Below are 22,500 nucleotides of genomic sequence, written 5' to 3'. Positions count from 1 at the left end.
TATTTCCTATTTATCCTGTATATAGTTTACTTTGCATATATTTGTTCATGTGTTCACGCTCTAATTAGACTATAAACTATCTGAGGGCAGGGATTAACTTTTGCTTCTTTTTGTATCTCCAGCACGTAGTACAGAACTTGGCACATTGTAGGAACTTAACAAATGTTTCACTGATTGCTTGATGGAGAGACTCAGATTTCAGCTGAGCCTAAGATGGAGGTGGTATGACCATAGCCAAGCAATAAAGCACCATTTATCAGAGAAGCATCTGGTGAGATTCAATGGAACAGTTGATAAATTGAGACTTAAAGTCAGTGTAAGGACTTCAGTGACCTTGCAGCTTGGCAGTGTTTGAAGTATAAGTTGCCCACTGTGTTTTCTGTGTGTGTGCATACTTTAAAAATCTGTGTGTAGCCACTTTTCCTACTGATACTGTGTATTTGGAAGAGAATTGTTGCCCAGGCTTATGGAGGAGATGTTTTGTTGCTATAGTTTTTAAAATACCATTTTAGTAAATACCTTTTCTTTGAGTCAATTGTATTCTTTGGCAAACATACACATACTGGTGGGGGCTTGCGATTTATAGGTTTAGGATTGCAAAATTATAGGTAATCTTGAGCTATGATAAATGGAGTAATCTTGCTCTAGGGGATCCAATTTGTGAATACAAGTTATGGGAGATGGTTCACAGGAGTATTACCCTGTACATATTATACACACTGTCTCCTCTCGAAGAATGTAAGCTCCTTGAAGGCAGGGACTGTTTCATTTTTGTCTCTATATCCCCAGTGCCTAGCACAATTCTGGGCTGCTCGTTGATGTTTCATAAATGATTGTTGATTAATGAAAGATATAAATGCATGATTGTGAGTTTTTGTGACAGTAACATCAATATTATTAATTGTTTGATTGAGAGACTAAGATTTCAGCTGAGACTGAGCTGGAGGTGGTATGACAGTCTTAATGAGCCAGGGCTGGGTGATGTTTTCCATGTGGGGTCTAGAATTTTAGCTCATTGGTACAGGTGCTTATATTCTTGCTTAATTGTAGACCTTGGGAGAGTTAGTTCTCCAGGCTAGACTAGTAAAAGTGGGGTGAAAACACTCTCCATAACTAGAGTCCAATTTCGAGGTAATTGGAAGGTAGAAGCTGAAAAAGGAGTTTGGGAAGTAGGAGATCTTGTCTCAACATCCTGGAACAACTGAGAGGGGGATTAGGGAAGTCTTACATGAGGGAACAAAGAAGAGTCTAATTAGACTTAGGCAGAAGGAAAGGACTATAGAGGAAAAGCTGTGTTTGCTTTTTAGCAGCATGCAGCAGTGGCTTAGCATGGAGATGGAGGATGAAGGAAAAAAGACCATAGTTAAAAGTAAGCACAGGGGGCAAACAGAAACAAATAGAAAAACTGAAGGGAACAAATAAAGGCAGAGAAACAAAGACTACCTACTTAGCCCTGCTCTATTTCACCATTTCTTGTGCATTTTAAGGGCCTTGTTGATCTCTGATCATGTTCTATCATTGTCAATAAATCCTGGCAGAGATATATTTTTTGGATGGAAAGTATGAAAGCCCTTCTAAGCACTGAGCAAAGTTCCTATAGACAAGGACTTTATTTAAGTTGTCTTAATGTCAGTACCCTTTTGGGGTTCAATGTAATGATGAAATAAAGCACTCAAAACATCGGACATTGAGTAGTTAACAAAAGATTTACTTATCCTTAATGGCAATGTTGTTTGGTGAGGATATGCTGGCACTTAGCTTAAGTAAGCATAACTCCCTTCACCTCTATGAGGAAACAAGTCAGTGGGACAAATGGATAGAACACTGGGCCTGAAGTTGTTTGGGTCTTAGGATATCCACCAAGCAGAAAGGTATGGAAAGATTGGGTATGATTTTTGTACTCAGGTCCTCCTGATTTTTCTTGAGGCAATTGGGATTAGGTGACATGCTCAGTAAGTATCTGATGTTGCATTTGAACTCAGGTCCTTTTGACTTCAGGCCCAGTGTTCTATTCATTTTACTGCCTAGCTACCTTAGGTGGAACTTTTTATGTCCATTCAGAGCCACTCAAAGCATCTACTCAAAGGATGAATAGCTCAAACTTTGTTCTACCTCCAGATCAATCAAATCCCAACTTTATTGACTTTTAAGGAAAATCCAACCTAATCCATTTTGGAGTGAAGGATGATGGAAAAGGGAACTCTGATATCACTGATGGTGATGATCACGAATAATGTTTCTAACTAAGAAAGGCTCTTCTTTAAGGAGTACAGTAATGTTAATAGTGTTAGTTCAAGCTAGATGACTACAAATCAGAAAATTTGAATATATATATATATATATATGAATGTATTATGTAGAACCTTGGAACAATAACTTCTAAAGTCTCTTGGGAAATGTATATTTCTATATTCATTAGCTTATCCTTATAGAATATAATGCTTTTTCTTCTAGGTCCTAAAAGACCCTAATCACCATGTATCAGTGAATTATAAGATTAGATAACATTATCTCCATTTTAAAAATGGAAATATCAATAAAGAGAGAAATTAAGTAACTACTACTTTGAGGGTGCACATGGCATGAAAGTAGCAAATAGTGGCTAGGATACTAGTTTCCTGACTCATAGTGCAGGCAATTGTATTCCCCTCATTTCCAGACCTTTTCTTCTACGAGTAAATTGTAGTTAATTTGACTCAGGAATTCACCAAATTCTGTTTTAACATCTGCTGTCCAGAATTTCTTCTATGTTCCTAAAAATAATTTAAAAAAACAACCCAACTCTAAAAGAGACTCAGATCTTGATTACCCCTAAACCATTTATCATTTGGGCAAAGAGACAGAGGCCCCAGGTGTCTGTGTTCAAAGTGTAGATCATAACCTAAAAATATCTTTCCCCTTTGATCAGGATAGCATCTGTCACAGTCATCGGCCTTGGGCTCTGGCGGGCTAAATTATCTGGCCTCTCTTGCACCACTGGCTCTAAAAAAGATCTGGTGTGAATAATTTAAATCCCATTCCCTTTTCTCCTCTGTCGATTGCAGAAGTTAAGATGATCATCATTTCAGCACCATCTCTGATGTACTATTCTTGTCCCCTAATATAATTTCCTTTTGGGGAAAGTGACTTTGAGGGGCTGAAAATGAGCCAAAAGGGTGTGGCTTCCTTTTGGGGGAAAGGATCAGATGAGGAAAGTAAGCAAGAATATGGGTAGTCATAGTTCTGAGACTTTTGCTCTTTATTTCTTTCTCAAAGAGAATTTCATAATTAGGAGAAGCCTAAGAGGTCACCAACTTTAAACCATTCCCCTAAAGAGGGCTTCATTCCACATCACTGCTGACAAGCAGTCAGTCATCCTTTGTTGTAATAGCTCCAGTGAGGGGGGATTGACTACTTCCTGAGGTGGCCCATTCCATTTTTTGAATAATTAAAGCACTTCCAACTATTAGAGGATCTTTCATTACATCAAGCCAGAAATTCCAATCATTACTTTTAGTTTTGACCTTTGGGGCCAAACAGAATGAGTAATTCCTCCTTCTGTATGACAATCCTTAAACTATAAAGACAGCTACTAGGTCCTTCCTTCCTAAGTCTTCTCATCTCCATTGTAAGCACTCCAGGTTATTCAACTGATCTTCTTATGGCATGTGCCATCTTTCCCATTTGTGTTATACTTCTCTGGACATTTTTCTGGAATATGGTTCATGGGATTAGATACATTTAGGATATGGTTTGATCTGGGTAAAGCCAACTTTTTTTTTTCTTTATTTAATGTTTTTATTTTTTGCCAAGTTGCATTTAAGTCAATTTTTTTTTAATGCTTGTGTTTAAAACTTTGAGTTCCATATTCTCTCCCTTCCTTCACACTCCCATCCCCATTAAGAGGGCATATGGGAATGTAAAACATTTCTATAAAAGTCACATTGTGAAGGAAAACATAGATCTCCCCCCCCCCAAAAGCCTCAAGAAAAATAAAGTTAAAAAAAAATATGCTTCAATCTGTATTCAGACACAATCAGTCTTTCTTTGGGTATGGGCAGGATTTTTCATTACATGTCCTTCAAAGTAGTTATGGATCATTGTATTGCTGAGAACAGCAAAGTCATTCACAGCTGTTCATCTCCTAACATTGCTATTACTTTGTACACAGTACATTTCACTTTGCTTGAATTCATGGAGGATTTTCCAGGTTTTTCTGAGAGCATCCTGCTCATCATTTTTCATAGAACAATAATAGTTTATCATAATCATACACTGCAATTTATTCAGTCATTCTTCAATTGATGGACATCCCTTTGATTTCCTTTTTTTTTTTTTGCCCTGAGAGCTGCTATAAATATTTTCATCCATATAGGTCCTTTTCCTCTTTTAAAAATTTTTTTCTTTTGGGAGTCATACCTAGTAGTGGTATTGTTGGGGAAAGGATTATATGAGGAAAGTAAGCATGACTATATGTAGTCATAGTTCTAAGACTTTTGCTCTTTATTTCTTTATTTCTTGCTCTTTATAGGATATAAATGATTTTATAAGCTTTGGGCATAGTACATATCTTTTGATCATTTATCAGTTGAAGCCAACCTTTTTAGACACTAGGAAGATTATTTGCCTATAAGGCTTTCTATGAACAACCTTATGAATTTCAATTTAGCCTAAAATTTCATTAGTTTGATTGGACTGCCACATAATACTGTTCATTCATACTGAATTAGGAGACCACTGAAAGCCCCTGGTTTTTTTTTTTTCAGATGATCTGTTGTCTAGTTATATCTCTCCTAGTATTTGTAAAATTGATTTTTTGAACCCAAATATAAGAATTTACATTTATTCTAAGTAAATGTCAGCTTATTAGATTTGACTCAATATTTTGCCCTTTTGAGAAATTTTAGATCCTGACTGTCATCTATGGAGTTAGCTATATCTCCTAGTTGTATAACATTAGCAAACTTGTTAAACATTCCATCTATGCCTTTCTACTGGGCAGCTGGGTGGAATAGTGATCAAAGTACTAAGTCTGGAGTCAGAAAGACTCTTCTTCCTGAGTTCAAATATGATCTCATATCCGATCTCAGAAACTTACTATCTGTGTGATTCAGTTTCCTCATTTGTAAAATGAACTGGAGAAGGAAGTGGCAAACCATTTCAGTATCTTTTCTAAGAAAACCCCCAATAGAGTCATAGAATTGGACATGACTGAACAACTTTTAAACATAATTAACAAAAAATGGTAAACACCATCTAGCTAAACAAAGATTGTAGAGACCCTTTACCAGTGATCCCCTTTGAAGCTGAAATGAAGCCATTAATGATTTCACTTCACAACTAGCCCTTCATTCACTCTAACAATTCTCCATCTTTCCCATGAGACTAGCAAGAGGCTTTGTCAAATTGCCTGCTCTACTGGTTTAATAATCCTGTCAAAAAAGAAATAGTGTTAGTCTGGCATGACTCGTTCTTGCAGAAGTTATACCAATTCTTTGTGATTACTACTGCTTTTTAATATGTTCAATAGGTTTAATAACCTAGGATTTGTCCAGGATTTGAAATCGAGCACCCTGGGCTTGTGACTGGGTTTCATCAAGGACAGATAAGGGCTTCCATTCTGCCTTTCTATTTCTCTTGGGCTTCAACTTCATAGTAGCCAATTTTGTTCTTCCTTTCCATTCCTAAGATACTTTTTTTGGCAGAAAAAAGAGAAAGAAAATAATAATGAATTGAGTAACTTTGCATTCTGTTTATCACCTATTATCACATTGTTCTCTTCACTCCACACAATGCTTCTTTTCTTTCTTTGATATTCCCCTTTCCCTCAATATACCAGATCCCTTCTTCTTCTTTTTTTTTTTTTTTTTTTTTTTTTTTTTTTTTTTTTTTGTCCTTAGAACTTCTCATTAGCCTCAGCTCATTCTGAGCTTTACACTTCCTGATGGGATTCTGTATTATTTTTTTGTGGAGATAAAACAGAGATAGGCTAAACCAGTGGAAGTAATTCCAAGGAGTGTGACATCTGGCAGCAAAGAAGTAGTCCAATCTTAGATTGCAGAGGATGTATATTCCTGATAGTCAGGCTTTGGACGACCATGGTTCAGAGACCCTGGCTGAATGACCTACCTAGTGAAGGCACAATACTTTGTAGGGAGCAGCATGAGGATATCACAAGAATGGAAAGTACATGGGGACCTTTTGGTACATGAGCAGTTTTGGCTTTGTGCCTCTCTACCAGTGTATCCTAGTTTTGAGTCCACATTGATGCTGCATTTATTAAATTTTTTTAAAGGAGAGAATGTTTTACTACTATTCTTATCACATTTTCTTTGTAAATGCTTTTGCTTTGAACTAATTGTGTCTACCGATTGACTATGGAAAGTAAAAACTGTTGGAACTCATGAGTTACTGTTCTAAAAGTGTTCACCCATAGAGTACTTTGAACATGAGATAATAGTTAACTCTCTGAGGGATTCAATCTACAACCTATAATTATAAGTCTTGGGGCAGGGTGGAAGGTAGCATCCAGTGGCAGGACAGGAGTCAAGATAACTGGTGATCTTCTATGATGCAGTGGATGACCTTAGTTTTGTAAAACACTCCACAGCCCCCTCCAAAAAAGTAAGACTTTATCTTATCTAGTTGTTCTCAATAAGCACAATTAAAAAAAAAAAAAAGGTTTTTACAAAACCATGAAGACAATCTATGCTTCTTTGTGATTTGCCAATGGTTACCCCATAAGTTTGTTATAAATAAAGAGCGGACTAGAATCCACATACAGCTGTTAATGTCATACCCTTTCCATATCCTGACATTAGATCAGCTGTTTAAACCAAGCAGCTAATCTCATCATTAACCAAATTGGAAACATATCACACAAATGCCTTCTCTTCTACTTTAAGATTAAAGTACTTTATAATTGTTGCGATTTTTTGCTTATCTTTTCTGGTGTCTTCTTGGATGTTGAACATTATCCCAAGAGATTTTGGAAAGAAAGTCTGACATCAGGGAAGGGAAGAAATAAAACCATTGAGGAAATTTTAGCTACAAAAAATATTCCTTTGTAACCATCTTAATATGGTCATCTATAGGAGTCTGGTCTTTTGAGTGTATTTTTGTTTTTGTCCAAGAACATTTTTATCCTCAGCTTCTCATTTTAAACAATTAATAAATCATATTGGAAGTCAGACTTGGAGTCTTGTCCTCACTTGGTCATTAACTTGTGACCTTGGTTAAGTCACTTTGTGAAGAAACATTGCCCACACTGAAGGGAACCTTAGAGAACTAAACTCCAATTTTTTTATTTGGGGTATGAAGGAACCAAGGCTCAGAGAGATGAAAGTTCTTACCCAAGAACTTCATGTCTAATGGTAGATGCAGGTTTTAGTTTTACTGCCACATTAAATGAGAAAGCTTAACACATATGACAATTTATGAACCTATGAATATAATTTCCAAAAAATAATAATTATTCCAGAGCTCAATGATTCAGGTCAAGATCCATTCGTTTCTGCCCCTATTTTCCCCTCAGGTTATTGCATTTGCTCATTAATACCTCTTCTAAAAGGTGAGCAATGAAAAGGAGAGGAGAAGAACTTTAGGAATATAATTCTTCCAATTTTAAAATCCTGGTGCCCACAATTATTTCTGTGTCACTTTTGCCCTCTCTACTATTCTAACACAATCTGTGTGCATTTATGTGTGCCTATGGATGTGTGTATGTGTAAGTTTGTGTACTATTTTCCTTTAATTCCATTTCAAGCTGTTGCCTTTAATGAGCACTGTTTGATGATATAGGACAGGCAGAGGAAAGTGTATGTGTAGGGAGGAGAATTTAGTAGATCTTCAGAGAAGGGGTAAGCATTAGAGTACAGAGGGATGCAAGGAGTTGAACAGGTTTCTAAGTTCAACAAAATGTGCATATGTGTTGGCCCAGATCACTAGGTTTCTCATAATTGGTCCTGCTGTTAACTTTCTGGTAACTTTGGTCATCACGTAAATTTTCTGAGATTCAGGAACCTTCCTGAAAGACTTAATTTAGATCAATTTTGGGGGTTCATAGATCCTTTTGGCAGTTTAGTGAAGCCTGTTTTTCCAGGTTAATGTTTTTAAATACATCTGATTAATATACAGGATTACAAAGGAAACCCAATTATATTGAAAGAAGGATTTATTAGGTTTTTTCCCCTATCCAAGATCACAGAACCCATATCAAGAATCTTTGGTCTAGATCAGAAGTATCAAATGTATATCCCATAGACCAATACTCCCAATAATGCCTCTGGAGCAAGAGGGCCTTAGTTTTGGATCAAGGAAACAGATTTATCTAACACCAGACAGCCCTATTATAAATGAAAGGGCTTAGTCAGGATCAGGTGGTTGGGATGGGTAAGAGAGGATCCTAATGAACAAAGGACTACTTATCATGTGTTTCCCACACCTTGGACCTGTCCAGACTTCAGAGTCTAATTTACCATCCCTTCCAGATAATGGAGAAATAAAATATAAATTAAAATGTAATTGGAAAACATTTGATAAAATAAATGAAAATTTAATAGAATGTAGATAAAATGAATATATGGCCTTGGAAATCAATATTGAGACTGCAGAGATCTATTTTATATTATTTAGTGGTCTCTATTTCTAGTCTACATTCCATTTAAGTTTCACCCTGCTGGTTTAAAAGATCTCTAACATATGTGTAAGTATATTCATGTACACACATATGTGTGTATGTATATGTATACATTTGTGTATATCTATTTCTTTGTCTATATCTGATCCTGGATTTATAGGATGAAGGATAGCAACGAAAGGATCGATGACCTTCATAATTCTCCTTTACACTTTGTACTGTCCCTCACTCAGTATCTGCAGGTGAACCTGGAGTCATGAAACCTTAGTTAAAAACCTGGTTTATTTACTAGTTGTATGACCTTAAGTGACTCCATGAGGCTATATCCCTCATTTATTCATTGAGAAGCTTGGGGTAGACGATCTTTAAGCTTTTTTCTAGCTCAGACAGTTTTTGATTCTGCCCTTCTGAGAGGCCAGTGAAACAGGGAACCACCCAGAGGGTCAGCATTGCTAGCTGACGGATTCACACAGGGGGTGATGGTGTCTCACTGTAAGAAGCAAATATAGAAGACAATACTTAGAAACTTGGCAAATGGAGCAGAGAGCCTGGGTTTCAGGGCTTCCCCAAGAACATATCTCCAAGAACACCAGCATATGCTAATTATTAAGAAGCATACTGCCTTAAGTTTCTCTATCCCTTATCTCCTTAGGTTCAAATAATTCTTAGCCATGCAATGTTCTTTGTCCTGTACATAATAATAATAGCTTATGTGTGACTTACCCAAAGCATTTTCCTTGAAACAGCCCTGTGAGGCAGGTAGTTTGAGTATTATATTATTGTCTCCTTTTGATGGATGGAAAAACCATGACTCCAGTAAGTTCAATGACTAATAGAGTGTGGGACCAAATTTCCGTGTCTTTTCCCTTCTACTATCTCATTTTCATCATTACTGTCCCAATGGATTATCATTCCCAATTTAAGAGAGAAATGGGGACACACAAAGGGAAGGACTTTTTGCCTGAATAACCACTAGTGGAGGTTTTTTATTTTGTCCTTCAAAAATACTAGCAGGTCACTGCCCTTTATATAATATTCTTTACACCCAAATTCTCCTTTTGCCTTCTCTTTTCCAGATTCATTAGACTGTGTTTCTTAATGTCACCTTCCTTTATTATTCCAAGTATATCTGGCTTCTAGCTACCCTCCTCTCGGACTTCAGTTGCTTTGGCAACTTTATGGGGTCAATTTGCCCCTCCAAAATTCCTGTGCCCTCAATGGAAGACAGGAGGCAGCATAAAGCCATCTGTCTGCAAGAGCCCTAAGTGCCATGGATTTGAACCACAGCTCACATTTGCCAAGTACGTGCATCTGTTTTCCCTCATTGCATGCTGAGAAACAATGTACTAGTTACTTTAGAGAAAATTAGTTTGCATGAGTCTTGTTCTTCCATTAGATTACAAGGCAGAGAGAGGAGGGAGCCAGAGGGTCTGACTCAGCTGAACTGAGTGCTGTAGTCTCCACTGAGCATCAGTCTCCTAAAGCATGGCCCTCATAGCCAGGATCTAGTTGACTTTAGTGAAGAGGAAGAAGACCTTGCATACCTTCATTTCAGAAGAAAATTTTATCAGTCATGAATTATTGATCACCAGAAACTTTGAATTTCATGATAAAAGGTGACATCCCTGTAAACTTTGTCCAAGGGAACTGGTTTTCCTATCATTGAGCGCTCTGTTATAATTGAATGGAATGATGGTATTGGGATTGGGGTGAGGGAGGGAAGATGCTAGTGAGGAAAAGAACGCCTATCTTGTGTTTTCCACATTTTGGCTTAGCAACTGGATGAATTTACCATCTCTTCCAAATGGGAGAGAAATAAGCCCTTTAAAAATTGTATTAGTTTTAAAGCAGGTGGACCACAACTGCAATAGGGAGAAGGACTTCTCATATCCCTCCCAGTCCTTTACTCATCATTCTCACTTTCATCTGGCCTTTTGCCCATAGCTGAGGATTAGTGGTGAGTTATTACTATCTTCCAAGCCCCTGTTCACATTATATCACCTCCACAAAGCCCTGCCACACTGCTTTAGTCCATAACTTTTCCTCCCTCCTTTGAACTCATTGCATTTACTGTACAAATTCCCCAGCAATTAATCATGTAGCATCATCCCATCTGATCTCTCATGTGCTGTCATCTTCTGCTATTATTTCACTTTACATGTATGTCTGACCTTGTACAAATCAATTCCTCTAATTAGGTCAAATTTTCTTACTTCTATTATGGAGACCTGGAACATGGAGAGGTTCAGTTTTATGATCTCTAAGGTCCTTCCTAGACCTAACATGCTATTGGTCTTTGATTCTTAGCTTCTCAAACACATAGCAAGGTTTTCATCTTTGTCTTCCCTAGGGAACCTAACTTGGTGTCTGGAATGTACTAAACACCTCAGAAATACTTGCTAAATTGATTTCTGCTTTTTTCTTTTTGATTTGAAATGAAAGAAGGATTTTATAAATTGCTAGGGAAGATGGACTGACCAGTGATCTGGGATGCAGCACCTAGGAATGTAAGGTAAGACAATAAAGGTAAGGCTTGAAAATTGTGTCCTCTGCAATCAATTCTGATGGATGTGACTCTTTCCAACAATGAGATAATTGAGGCTATTTCCAATGATCTTGTGATGAAGAGAACCATCTACCCCCAGAGAGAGGACTGGGGGAACTGAATGTGGATTACAATATAGCATTTTCACTCTTTTTGTTGTTGTTTGCTTGTATTTTGTTTTCTTACTCATTTTCTTTGCTTTTTGATCTGATGTGTCTTATGCAGCAAAATAATTGTATAAATAAGTTTATACATATAAGATTCAACATATATTTTAACATATTTAACATATATTGGATTGCTTGCCATGTAGAGGAGGGGATGGGGGGAAGGAGGGGAAAATGTGAAACACAAGGCCTTGCAAGGGTCAATGTTGAAAAATTATCTGTACATATGTCTTGAAGATAAAAAGCTTTAATAAAAAAGGAAAAAAGAAAAGAAAATTGTGACCTCTGTGTAACACATTCTATCTTTAATGTAATAGATGATGGATTACAAAGAAAACAAATACCTAAGTGACATGGAGAATGCAGGCATTAAACTAAGTGAACTTATATAAAGTCACATTATAAGGAGTTTCTTATTTGTTCCCTTCTGTGTGTTGGGCTGTAGGCAACCATCCGTTATGCTTACCTTTAGTTCCAGCTTTGCTGACTATTCGGTGAAGAATAGGTTTATGAAGAAGCATAATGTCACCAAATAACTGGCTGGATTTTGTAAGGAAAAGATGTTTAATTTCAACCTGACAACCCTACTCTATGAAGAAGAATCATCAATTTAAAAAATTAATTTTTCAGTTATGTCTGAATATCCTTGAAACATTTGGGGTTTTCTTAGCAAAGATACTGGAGCAGTTTGCTATTTCCTTCTCCAAGAAAACTGAGGCAAACAGGCTAGTCAGTCTCTAACAGTAAAGTTAGCATAGTAGAAAGACCATTGGATGTAGTCACAAAATACCAAGGTTTCTGGCTCCATCATTAGCTACTTGTATATCTTTGGCTAAAGTTGCTTTCTTCCTGCTGGCCTTAGTTTCCCCATTTATAAAATATGTAGAATGTAAAATGAGTAGAGTGAACTAGATGATTTTTAAGGTTCCTTCCTAGAACCTGTGGTTCTAAATTTCAGCTCTGATTCGATGATGACTTCTCCATAGTCAGAGAGTACCCCAGGTACTTACTGTGGAGAGACAGCTCTTTTGCTCCCTGAGGACTGCACAGAATCCCAGGAAACCAGTCATCATCACCAGTGCTCCTGCAAAGATGAGGATGTAGGCAGATGTGACAAAAGTACTGGAGGCCAGGACACTCAGGTAGCCACTTTTCTCCACCAGAGTCCAGGTGCCCACAGCCAGGACAGCTGCTCCACCCACCTATGGGAGAGAGAGAGGCATAAAGATTAGGGGTGATAGCAGTTGTGGTAAGAACAATATTTACAAAGGATTCCTGCCCATGAATGCAGACTATTTTTTTCGTCAAGGAATATTGAAATTAACCTCTCGACTTGACCCAAGGGATTAAGGTTTGAATCCTCATCCAGGTGGTTTATGTATAAAAACTGTTGCTGAAGAAGTCAGGAACTCCTTCCTGAACAATGGCAATTTCAGAAGCAGGGAAACCACACTAGAAGAATCAATGCTATATCCTTGATGAATAGTCTGGCCATGCTATAGCTATATAAACTTGCTTATCTAATCTGTAAGACTCTCATTTTGTTGCAATTCCAAATGTGAACTACTAAATTGGGTCAGAGTGACCCAAATTAGGTCTCAAATACAATAAGGATTAGGCATTTGGGTAGGCAAAATCTGGAGCATAAAGCCAGCCATCCATGGCCCAGTGGACACATAGTATGGACTTTTAAAAGTCCAAATAAATAAATGAGTCTGGTGGCTATCTGACCAATTCTTCTGATTACTGGGAACAATGATTTCTACCTGGAAAGAGCTTTAGAGGTTTAGAGAAGAACTGATTTTGCATCCTGGTTCTTTTACTTAATAGTTATGTAACATTGGACAAATTACTTAACTTTTCTGGGTCCACTTTCCTCATCCAAGTTCTTCACCTATTTTCCTCACCTTCACACATGAGAGGATCAGATAAGATCTCAGCTTCTTAAAATGTGGTTCATGACCCCATGTGGGATCTTGTAACTTAATGAGGACATTGCAAAATTAGGATTTATTATTAGGAAATGTTTGATTTGTATACCTATTTTATATACCTATATACTCAGAGTCACATAAAAATTTCTCAAGAGAAAAGGGGTCCCAAGTGGAAAAAGTTTATGAAGCTCTGTACTAGATGATCTCTCAGGTTCCTTAGAATGATCCTTTTATAATGATATTAAGTTTGCAAATTATATACACTTCCTTAATTATACTTCATAATACAGAATCTTGGAATTTGAACGGACCTCTGAAACCATCTTGTTTAGCAAGCACCCAACCAACAGTTCCCTCTATAATATACCTGAAAAGTGGTCTATCCAGGCTCTATTTGAAAACTTCCTATAACAGAAAAACCTATTGCTTCTCTAGACAGCAGTTCATATTTTTTGGGTAGCTAGAATTTTAAAAAATATATTTTTATTTATTTCATTGGATATTTCCCAATTACATGTAAAAATATTTAACATTCATTAAAAAATGAATTCTAATTGCTCCTCTTCTCTCCTATTCTTCCCTTGCCTTAAAAAGATAAGCAATTTGATATCTGTTATGTTATCTATATCTATCATGTTTACTATGTTGCAAAAGAAAACAGACAAAAATAAAACAAGAAAAATAAGGAAAATTTAAAAATTATGTTTCAATTTGCATTCAGCGTTCATCAGTTTTCTTTTTGGATGTGGATAGCATTTTTCATCATAGGTCCTTTAGAATTGTCTTGGGTCATTTTCTTGATCAGAGCAGCTAAGACTTTCACAATTGATTATCCTTATAATACTCATACTATAAAATGTTCTCCTGATTCTGCTCTCTTCATTTTGCATGAGTTCATATAATTCTTCCCAGGTTTTTCTGAAATCATCTTGCTCATCTATAGTTCTATAGTCCAACAGTTCTTCATCAAAATCATATACTGTAACTATTCCCTAAATGATGGACATCTCAATTTCTAATTCTTTGCCACCACAAAAAGAGCAGTTAATAATTGTTTTTGTACAAATAGGCCCTTTCCCCTTTTCTTTTATTTCTTTGATATATAGATCTAGTAGTGCTATTTGTACATACAAAATTGTACATAAAGTCCTTTGGGTATAGTTCCAAATTGTTTGCTAGAATAGTTGGCCTTGTTCACAATTCCACTATTAGTGTATAAGTGAGTCAATTTTTCCACATGCCCTCTAGCATTTGTCATTTTCCTCTTCTATTAGCCAATCTGAGAGGTGGTATTTCAGAGTTGTTTGAATATGCATTTTTTCTGATATAAATTAGAGCATTTTTAAAAATGTGACTATTCCTAGCTTTTATATATTTCTATGAAAATTATTTATCAATTTAGTTGATCATTTATCAACTGGGTATCCCTAATATCAGAGAAACTTGCTACGAAAATCTCCTTCCCCCATTTTCCTATTTTCCTTCTAATTTTGGCTGTATTATTTTTGTTTGTACAAAAGATTTTAAATTTCATGTGATCAAAATGATCTATTTTACTTCCTATCATCCTTTTTATCTTTTATTTAGTCATAAACTCTTCCCTTATCTATAGGACTGACATGTATATTTTTCTATACTAATTTACTTATTAGGTCACTCTTTATGTCTAAATCCTTTATTTATTTTGGATTTATATTAATACACATAGTGAGATGTTGGTATATGTCTATTTTCTGCCAAACTGCTATCTTAAGTTTCCAAGCAATTTTTGACAAATGCTGAGTTATCATCCCAAAAGCTTGTAACTTCTGGTTATCAAGTACTAGATTACTATAGTCCTTTACTACTGTGTATTATATACCTAATCTATTCCACTGATCAATCATTCTATTTCTTAGTCATTTCCAGATTGTTTTGATGACTATTGCTTTGTAATATTGTGTTAAATCTGGAACTGCTAGGCAATCTTCCTTCACTTAAAAATTTTTTTTATTTCCTTGGTATTCTTGATCTTTTAAACTTCTAGATGAATATTGTTATAATTTTTCTAGCTTTATAAAATAATTTATGGTAGTTTGATTGTTATGGCACTGAATAAATAAATTAACTTAAGAAGAATTGTCATTTTTATTATATTGGTTTGGCCTATCCATGAGCAATTAATATTTCTCCAATTATTTATATCTATCTTTATTTGTGTGAAGTGTTTTGTACTTGTGTTCACATAATCTCTAGGTTTGTCTTGGTGGACATACTCCCAAGTATTTTATATTGTCTGCAGTTAATTTAAGTGGAATTTCTCTTTCTATATCTTCCTGCTAGATTTTCTTAGTAGGATATAAAAAATCATGACAATTTATGTGGGCTTATTTTATATCCTACAACTTTACTGAAGTTGTTAATTATCTCAATAATTCAATCAATTTCAGTTGATTGTCTAGGATTATCTAACCATACTATCATATCATTTTCAAAGAATGATAGATTTGGTTCCTCATTACCTATTCTAATTCTGTTTTTTTTTTTCTTGTCTTATTGCTATAGCTAGTATTTCCAATACAATATTGAATAATAATAGTGCTAATGTACAGACACTTGCTTCACCCTTAATCTTAGTAGGAAATCTTCAAATTTGTCCCTATAATAGAGAGTGCTTGTTCTTGTTTTTAGAAAGATACTACTTATCACTTTAAGTAAGGCTCCATTTATTCTTATATTTTCTGGGTGTTTTTAATAGAAATGGTTGATGTATTTTGTCAAAGACTTTTTCTACATTGATTGAGAAAATTTTATGACTTTTGTTGTCCTTATTGTTTATTATGCTCATAGTTTCCCTAACATTAAACCAGTTCAGCTTTCCTGGTATAAATCTCACCTGGTCATAGTGTATGATCTTTGTGATATATTGCTAGTTTTTATTGTTAATTATATATTGCTAGCATGCTATTTAAAAAGTTTTCATTGGCATTCATTAAGGAAACTGGTCTATAATTTTCTTTCTCTATTTTTGCACTTCCTAGTTTAGACATCCGCCACCATTTCTGTGTCATAAAAGGAGTTTGCTAGGACTCTTTATCTATTTTTTCAAAGTTTATATAGCATTGGGATTAATTGTTCCTGAAATACTTGGTAAAATCTGCTGATAAATGCATCTGGTGCTGGGAATTTTTTCTTAGGGAGATCATTTATGGCTATTCAATTTCTTTTTAAAATTTAGGATTATTTAAGCATTCTATTTCCTCCCAAAAGGAGAGCAGAGAGTAGGGATAGACCTCTCACACTTTCTTTCACAGAACTTTGAGAATTGCAATATCAGTGGCCATCTGGTCTCACATAAATATGAAAGGGCTGTCAGCAACCATAGAAGTATTTATTCAGCCTTGACTTAAAGACCTTCAAAGATAGGGAACTTACCACCTCTTGAGTTAGCTCATGTTTTTTTTTTTTTTTTTGACAGCTTGAGTAGCTGGCTAAAGCACTGTGCCTGGAGTCAGGAAAACTTGAGTTCAAATTTGACCTTAGATATTTACTAGCTGTGTGACTCTGGGCAAGTCACTTAATCTCTACCTCAGTTTTCTCATCTATAAAATGGAAACAATAAAAGCACCAACTTCACAGGGTTTCATAAATGAAATAATAATTGTGAAGAATTTAGCAAAGTGCTTGGTACATAGCAAACACTGTAAATGTTAATTATTATTATTAGGAGTCGTAGTAATAGGCTTTACCCAATGTTAAGTCTAAAATTATTCCTTTGTAGTGCCCATCTATTGTTCTTTGTTGTGCTCCCTGAAACCAAAACAAACAAGACTTCTCTGCCTCATGGAAGTCTTTCAGATACATAGCTATCATGTCTCACCTGAGTTTATAGCTTTTTTTGTTTCAAAGAAAAAGCTGCCTGCCCAGAGAGAATTTACAGGACAACTCAGAAAAAAACCTTAAAAATCAAGTGAGAGAGATTGAAGAAAAACTAAAAATAAAATTAAAAAAACAATCCAAAAAACAAGATAATGAAGAGAAAAAATTAACCAACTGGAAGAGAAGATACAGTTTTAAAGAAGAAAATAATTATTTAAAAATTTGAATTGGGCAAGGGGAAGCCAGTGAAGCTGTAACAGACCAAGAAACTGTTATACCACAGTTCTCTTTTAATATCCTGACCCAGTTTCCCCAATTGTCCTATTCAATTACTCGGCCTCAGGTTATAACCATTCTCTCTTAATGTTAGGATAAACATCTTATATCTTAGACCTTAGGCTATACTTATTCCCTCTTAATGTTTGATGGGATAAATGTCTTTATCCATTTTAGACATCTTTAGAATATCGGGAGCCTGTCCAGTACCTCCCATTATGTCATCCTAGGTGCCTGCCTCCATTAGGTCATCCCCATCCAGGTACCATTATGTCATTGTTCTTGTTACCCTATAAAAGAAACTTGCTTATCTGACATTGGTGCTAGACCAACCATGGATCCATGGGTCTCAGTAAATCTCTCCATTTAATAAATTCTGTATTGAATACTCTATCTTGCTCAGTTTCTATGGCATTACAAAACAATAAAACAAAATATGAAGAAGGAAAAAATAGAACGGAATGTGAAACATAAGAAAAATAACAGATCTGGAGAACAGATCAAGAAAAGAAAATATAAGAATAATTGGACTACTGGAAAGCTGTGGCCAACAAAAGAACCTTGAACAGTTATGTAAGAAATAATTGATGAAAACTGTCCTGGAGTGATAAAAGAGGAGGGGAAAATGGACATAGAAAAGAATCCACTGATCACCACCTCAAAGAGATCTTTTGTGGAAAAGATATAGGACTATTGTTGTCAAATTTTGAAAACCCCAGATCAAAGAGAACATTTTGCAAAAAACAAACAAAAACAATTCAAATATGATGGAACTATGATTAGAACTGTACAGGACTTATCAGCAGCCATAATAAAAGACTACATATCCTTGAATACGCCTGTGGCTAAAAATATCATATCCATCAAAATAATCCATAATATTGATTGAAAAAGTGGACATTCAACAAACTTTCAGATTTTCAGGTTTTTGTCTTAACTAACCCAGAACATCAAAGAAAATTTCACATTCAGTGAGCCAATATTAAAGATTAATTTCAGGGAACTCAACATGGGCAAATCATATATGTGTTGTGTATGGAAATGCATAGCATATATTTAAAATTGACATCAGTAATTGGGTAGCTCAAAAGAAGGACTGGGGCAGAATTGAATATGATCCAATTCTAAAAATCAATACTGTCTAGGAAAAGATAAAAATAGTAATTATGTTATACAAATGAGGTGCAGAGGAAGAACCAATATAGAGATATTAGAGTGGGGAGGGCTCATAGTTCTGAAAACCTACTCACAACTGGAATGGGTTAAATAGGAACATTATAAGGTGAGGTATAGAAGGATGTGCAAATTTCTGGAAGTGGGACAAAGTATGTAGATTAATGGGAAAGGGATAAAAAGGGGAAAGAGATAGCATAGAATAAGGTGGGATAAAAAAGGGTGTTTAGATTAACTGAACTGGGATAAGCTGTAGATTAATAAGAATGGGATAAAGAGAGAAGGAAAGGGTGGAGGAAGAAGATAAGGGAAGGATCCAAGAGTAAGAACAATTTAAATAATAATAAAGCAAGTTAAAGAACAGAATTAAAGTAGAAGAGGTAGCAGGGAAAGGAAATAAAAGATTTACAGAAAAAGTACAACAAGGATCAGGAGTAGAACTTATTAGAAAAAATAAGGCTGGTAATCATTAATCTTAGACGAAGTCAAACAAAGACTCAATCAAGAGAGAAATTTATATTATATGTTAGCCATATTGTTTTAGATGCATGCTGACATATGAGCAAATGCATATATAGATAGGGCTGTGTGTGTGTGTGTGTGTGTGTGTGTGTGTGTGTGTGTGTGTGTGTGTGTGTGTTTGTGCTTAACTAGCCTGCTTGGAGTAGGAGGGAGGAATGAAAAGGGAAAAAAAGAATAAAATAAAAAGTAACAGCAGAGAACAAAAGTAATCTACAAGGAAGTAAAGTAAAGATGACCACCCACGAATATATAATTTCTTTTATTATTATATATGCTTTCTTGAAATGAAAATTTATTGTTATATGTTTTGACTTCTCGCTGTTGTTCTTCTGGGCACATGAAAATGTTTTTTTTTTTGTTTTTTTTTTTTCCTTTTCTTTCTGTTTTTTCTTATTTTGTATTTAGTTCAATAAATAAAAAGTAAAAAAAAAAACCTAATGAATTTGGAATCATGGAAACTCTTATTTGAATTTATTTTGGCTCTTATTTCCTTTGTGATCTTGGACAAATTATTTCCTATTGAGCCTCAGTTTCCTCAACTGCAAAATTAGGGAGCTAGACTAGCTGAATTCCAAGATCCCTTACAACTCTGAAATTCTGTACTTCTGTGAAGGCTGGGGCTAAACTCTTAGGCCCCAGGAACAATTCTACTGCATCTAGTCTCCAGTGCTGCCTCGATTACTTTTTCTTCACAGGTAATAGATTGAGTTGTCAGGAATATTCAAAGTTGTCTAGCAAAATCAAACTCAGAAACTAATTCTGCTAAGCTGCATATTGACTGGAAAACCACAAAATAATATTATATGTGTATTTATATCATCAAACATTTTCCAGTTACATTTTAATCTGATTCTGTGCACTTGGGAATTTTGTGGCCAGAGTCTGATACCTCTGATATTGTCCATCAATTTTACATTTTACATTTTCATTTTACAGCCAAGCAAACTCAGGCAAGTGACTTGGCCAAAGACTCATAGGTAGTTAAGTGTGCAGCCAAGATATCAATTCAGATTTTCTATGTATAGTCTGCTTTTTTCATTGCATATCTCTTCTTCTTTAACCTTCTTTTTTGTAACAGAAGTTTCTTCCTTACTATGCTTCCCCATTGGATCTAGATAATGGTAGGTCATCCCAACTCTAAACAAATCTCTACTTCACTTTGCTGTGATATAAGAGAATCATGTTAACAATGGATAATAGGAAGCATTATTTTTGCACATCTGAAGGAGGATCTTTTAAATTTCCTCATAATATCAAAGATTTCAGAACCAAAAGAACCTTAGAAGATAATCTGGTCCAAATTTCTTTCCTTAAGTAGGCAAAGTCTTCTTATACCTATTTTCTGCATTCATTTATTCATTCAACAAACATTCAACAAACCATCTACTATGTGAGGGGCACTTCACTATGTAAGGGGGAAATGCAAAGCCCCTGTAGACACAGTCTCTGTTCTCATTGAACTAATAGTCCAGTACAGGAATAAGTTATCAATATAGATAATTACGATGTATAATATTGTATGATAAGAGAGGTGAAAACCAAAGAATTAGATGATATCTGATGGCAAAGGTAGTTACAGGCAAGAGAATCAGAGACTTCATGGAGAAGGTGCTATTGTTTATCCCTCATTCTTGAAGAGGACCAATGACACCAGGAGGATAATGCCATGACATAGAAATTAATTGGATGTAAGTTAAGGGGGTAGCATAAATTAGGCAACTGACCCACAGGGGTCTAAGAGACTTGTCTCAAGTCATACAGCTACTAAATAATATTACCAGAATGTAATCCCAGGCCCCTTGACTTCAAAATCAATTCTTGATTCTTTAAGCACTGTATTCCTCTTAAAGCTTTCCCTGAATAATCTTAACTGCTCCTCAGTTTCAATGATTCCACTAATTCTGTAATCTGAACACACATACACACATGCACATGTGCATGTGCGCATACACACACACACATACACAATAGGGCTTAGATATCTACTTCTCTATCCATCAGGCAAATATGTATTAAGTGCCAACTCTAAGGACAGAGTCATAACTGGCAAAGGGCAAAGAAAGTTTGGCTTGAGGCACTTGACTCTTTGTGGACTTGTGCTTCCTTATCCATGGGGACCATGATCTGACCTTGCCTCCCTCTGAAGCTATGACTGCCTATAGCCACTACCCTTATGGGGTAATATAATTATAATTACTACTACAAGTATTACTACTAACACAACTTTTACTATTATCACTACTACAACTGCTCCTATTACTATTATCACTGCTACTACTACTACAATTGCTACTACAACTACTACTCCTACTATTATTACAACTACTACAATTGCTACTAATACTACTGCTATTACTACTGCAACTGTTGCTGCTGCTGCTACTACTACTACTACAGCTGCTACCATGATGCCCTTTTCTAGAGGCTCACCTTACCCCCAACAGCTGCTGGTTTAAGGGCTAGGGCTTTCATCCAATGTGCCTGTACCTATAATGTCCATGTATCCTGTAACCTTGTTTCTAGCCCCTTCTGGTATAAATGCACCTTTGGTGGGATTGTCCTGTTCATCCTACTTCCCCTTTTTCTCCCCCCACAGAAGGAAATATGTTCCATGCACATTTTTTGGTACTTATAACTCTGCATAGATTGGATGATATACTTTTTAGATAACATTAATTTGCAATGTTGTAAATGAGAGGTTTGAGAACAATTTTTCAAACCTGTGATTCCTGATGCTTTAGTTACATATTTTTGTTCAGGAGCATTTTTCTTGCAGAGAGAAAACAAAATGAAAAAAAAAAACAACAACAACAGAAATAGGTAGTTATGTTCCTGGGAAAAGGTTGAGTGATAATACAAAAGAACATAAAAGTAACATTTTGTGGATTAATTAAGAATTTAGATTGTCTGTTTCCCCTATCCACTGGATTTACTTCTAATATTTCTCAATGGTATCACTGATGTGCTTGCTCAGGCTTAGGCAACCATCTCTCTACACTTTGTTATTGATTAGTTGCTATTCATCCTTCATTCTTGAAGAGGAGATAGGACATTAGGAGGAGGAGATTTTGACTTGCAAGTGAATTGGATTTAAGTGAGGCAGAGCTGTGCAAAGTCATCAGTTCCACTCTCTCCTTCAGAGACAACTGCCTTCATGGGTGACTATGCCCACAAAAACCAATCATTATCTAATAAAGCTAATAAATGCTTCAGTGACGATTCTCTCTAAACTTAGGCTTATCCCTATTTTGACTCAATAATAATAGCTAGCATTTATAAAGTTTTTAGGTTACACCGTTTTAAGGTTTGCAGAGTTCTTCACATACATTATTTCATTTGACCCTTACAACAACTCTGGGAGGTAGATGTCATTACTACTCATTGCTACTACCATTACTACAACTACTG

General features: G+C 35.6%; 1 protein-coding gene across 2 annotated transcripts in view; it reads right to left on the bottom strand.

The window, feature by feature from the left end:
- TSPAN11 (tetraspanin 11) overlaps nt 1-22,500 on the bottom strand; it is a 151,068-nt gene that overhangs the window by 66,191 nt on the left and 62,377 nt on the right. For both annotated transcript variants that reach the window (XM_074269258.1, XM_074269257.1), the window contains exon 3: nt 12,340-12,531. In XM_074269258.1, coding sequence (XP_074125359.1) covers nt 12,340-12,531 — 192 coding nt within the window. The remainder of the gene's footprint in view (nt 1-12,339; nt 12,532-22,500) is intronic.

This window comes from Sminthopsis crassicaudata, chromosome 5 (genome assembly GCF_048593235.1).
Source record: "Sminthopsis crassicaudata isolate SCR6 chromosome 5, ASM4859323v1, whole genome shotgun sequence".
Lineage (NCBI taxonomy): Eukaryota > Metazoa > Chordata > Mammalia > Dasyuromorphia > Dasyuridae > Sminthopsis > Sminthopsis crassicaudata.
Note: the sequence above shows the minus strand (reverse complement) of the source record. Positions and strands in the feature narration are given on the sequence as shown.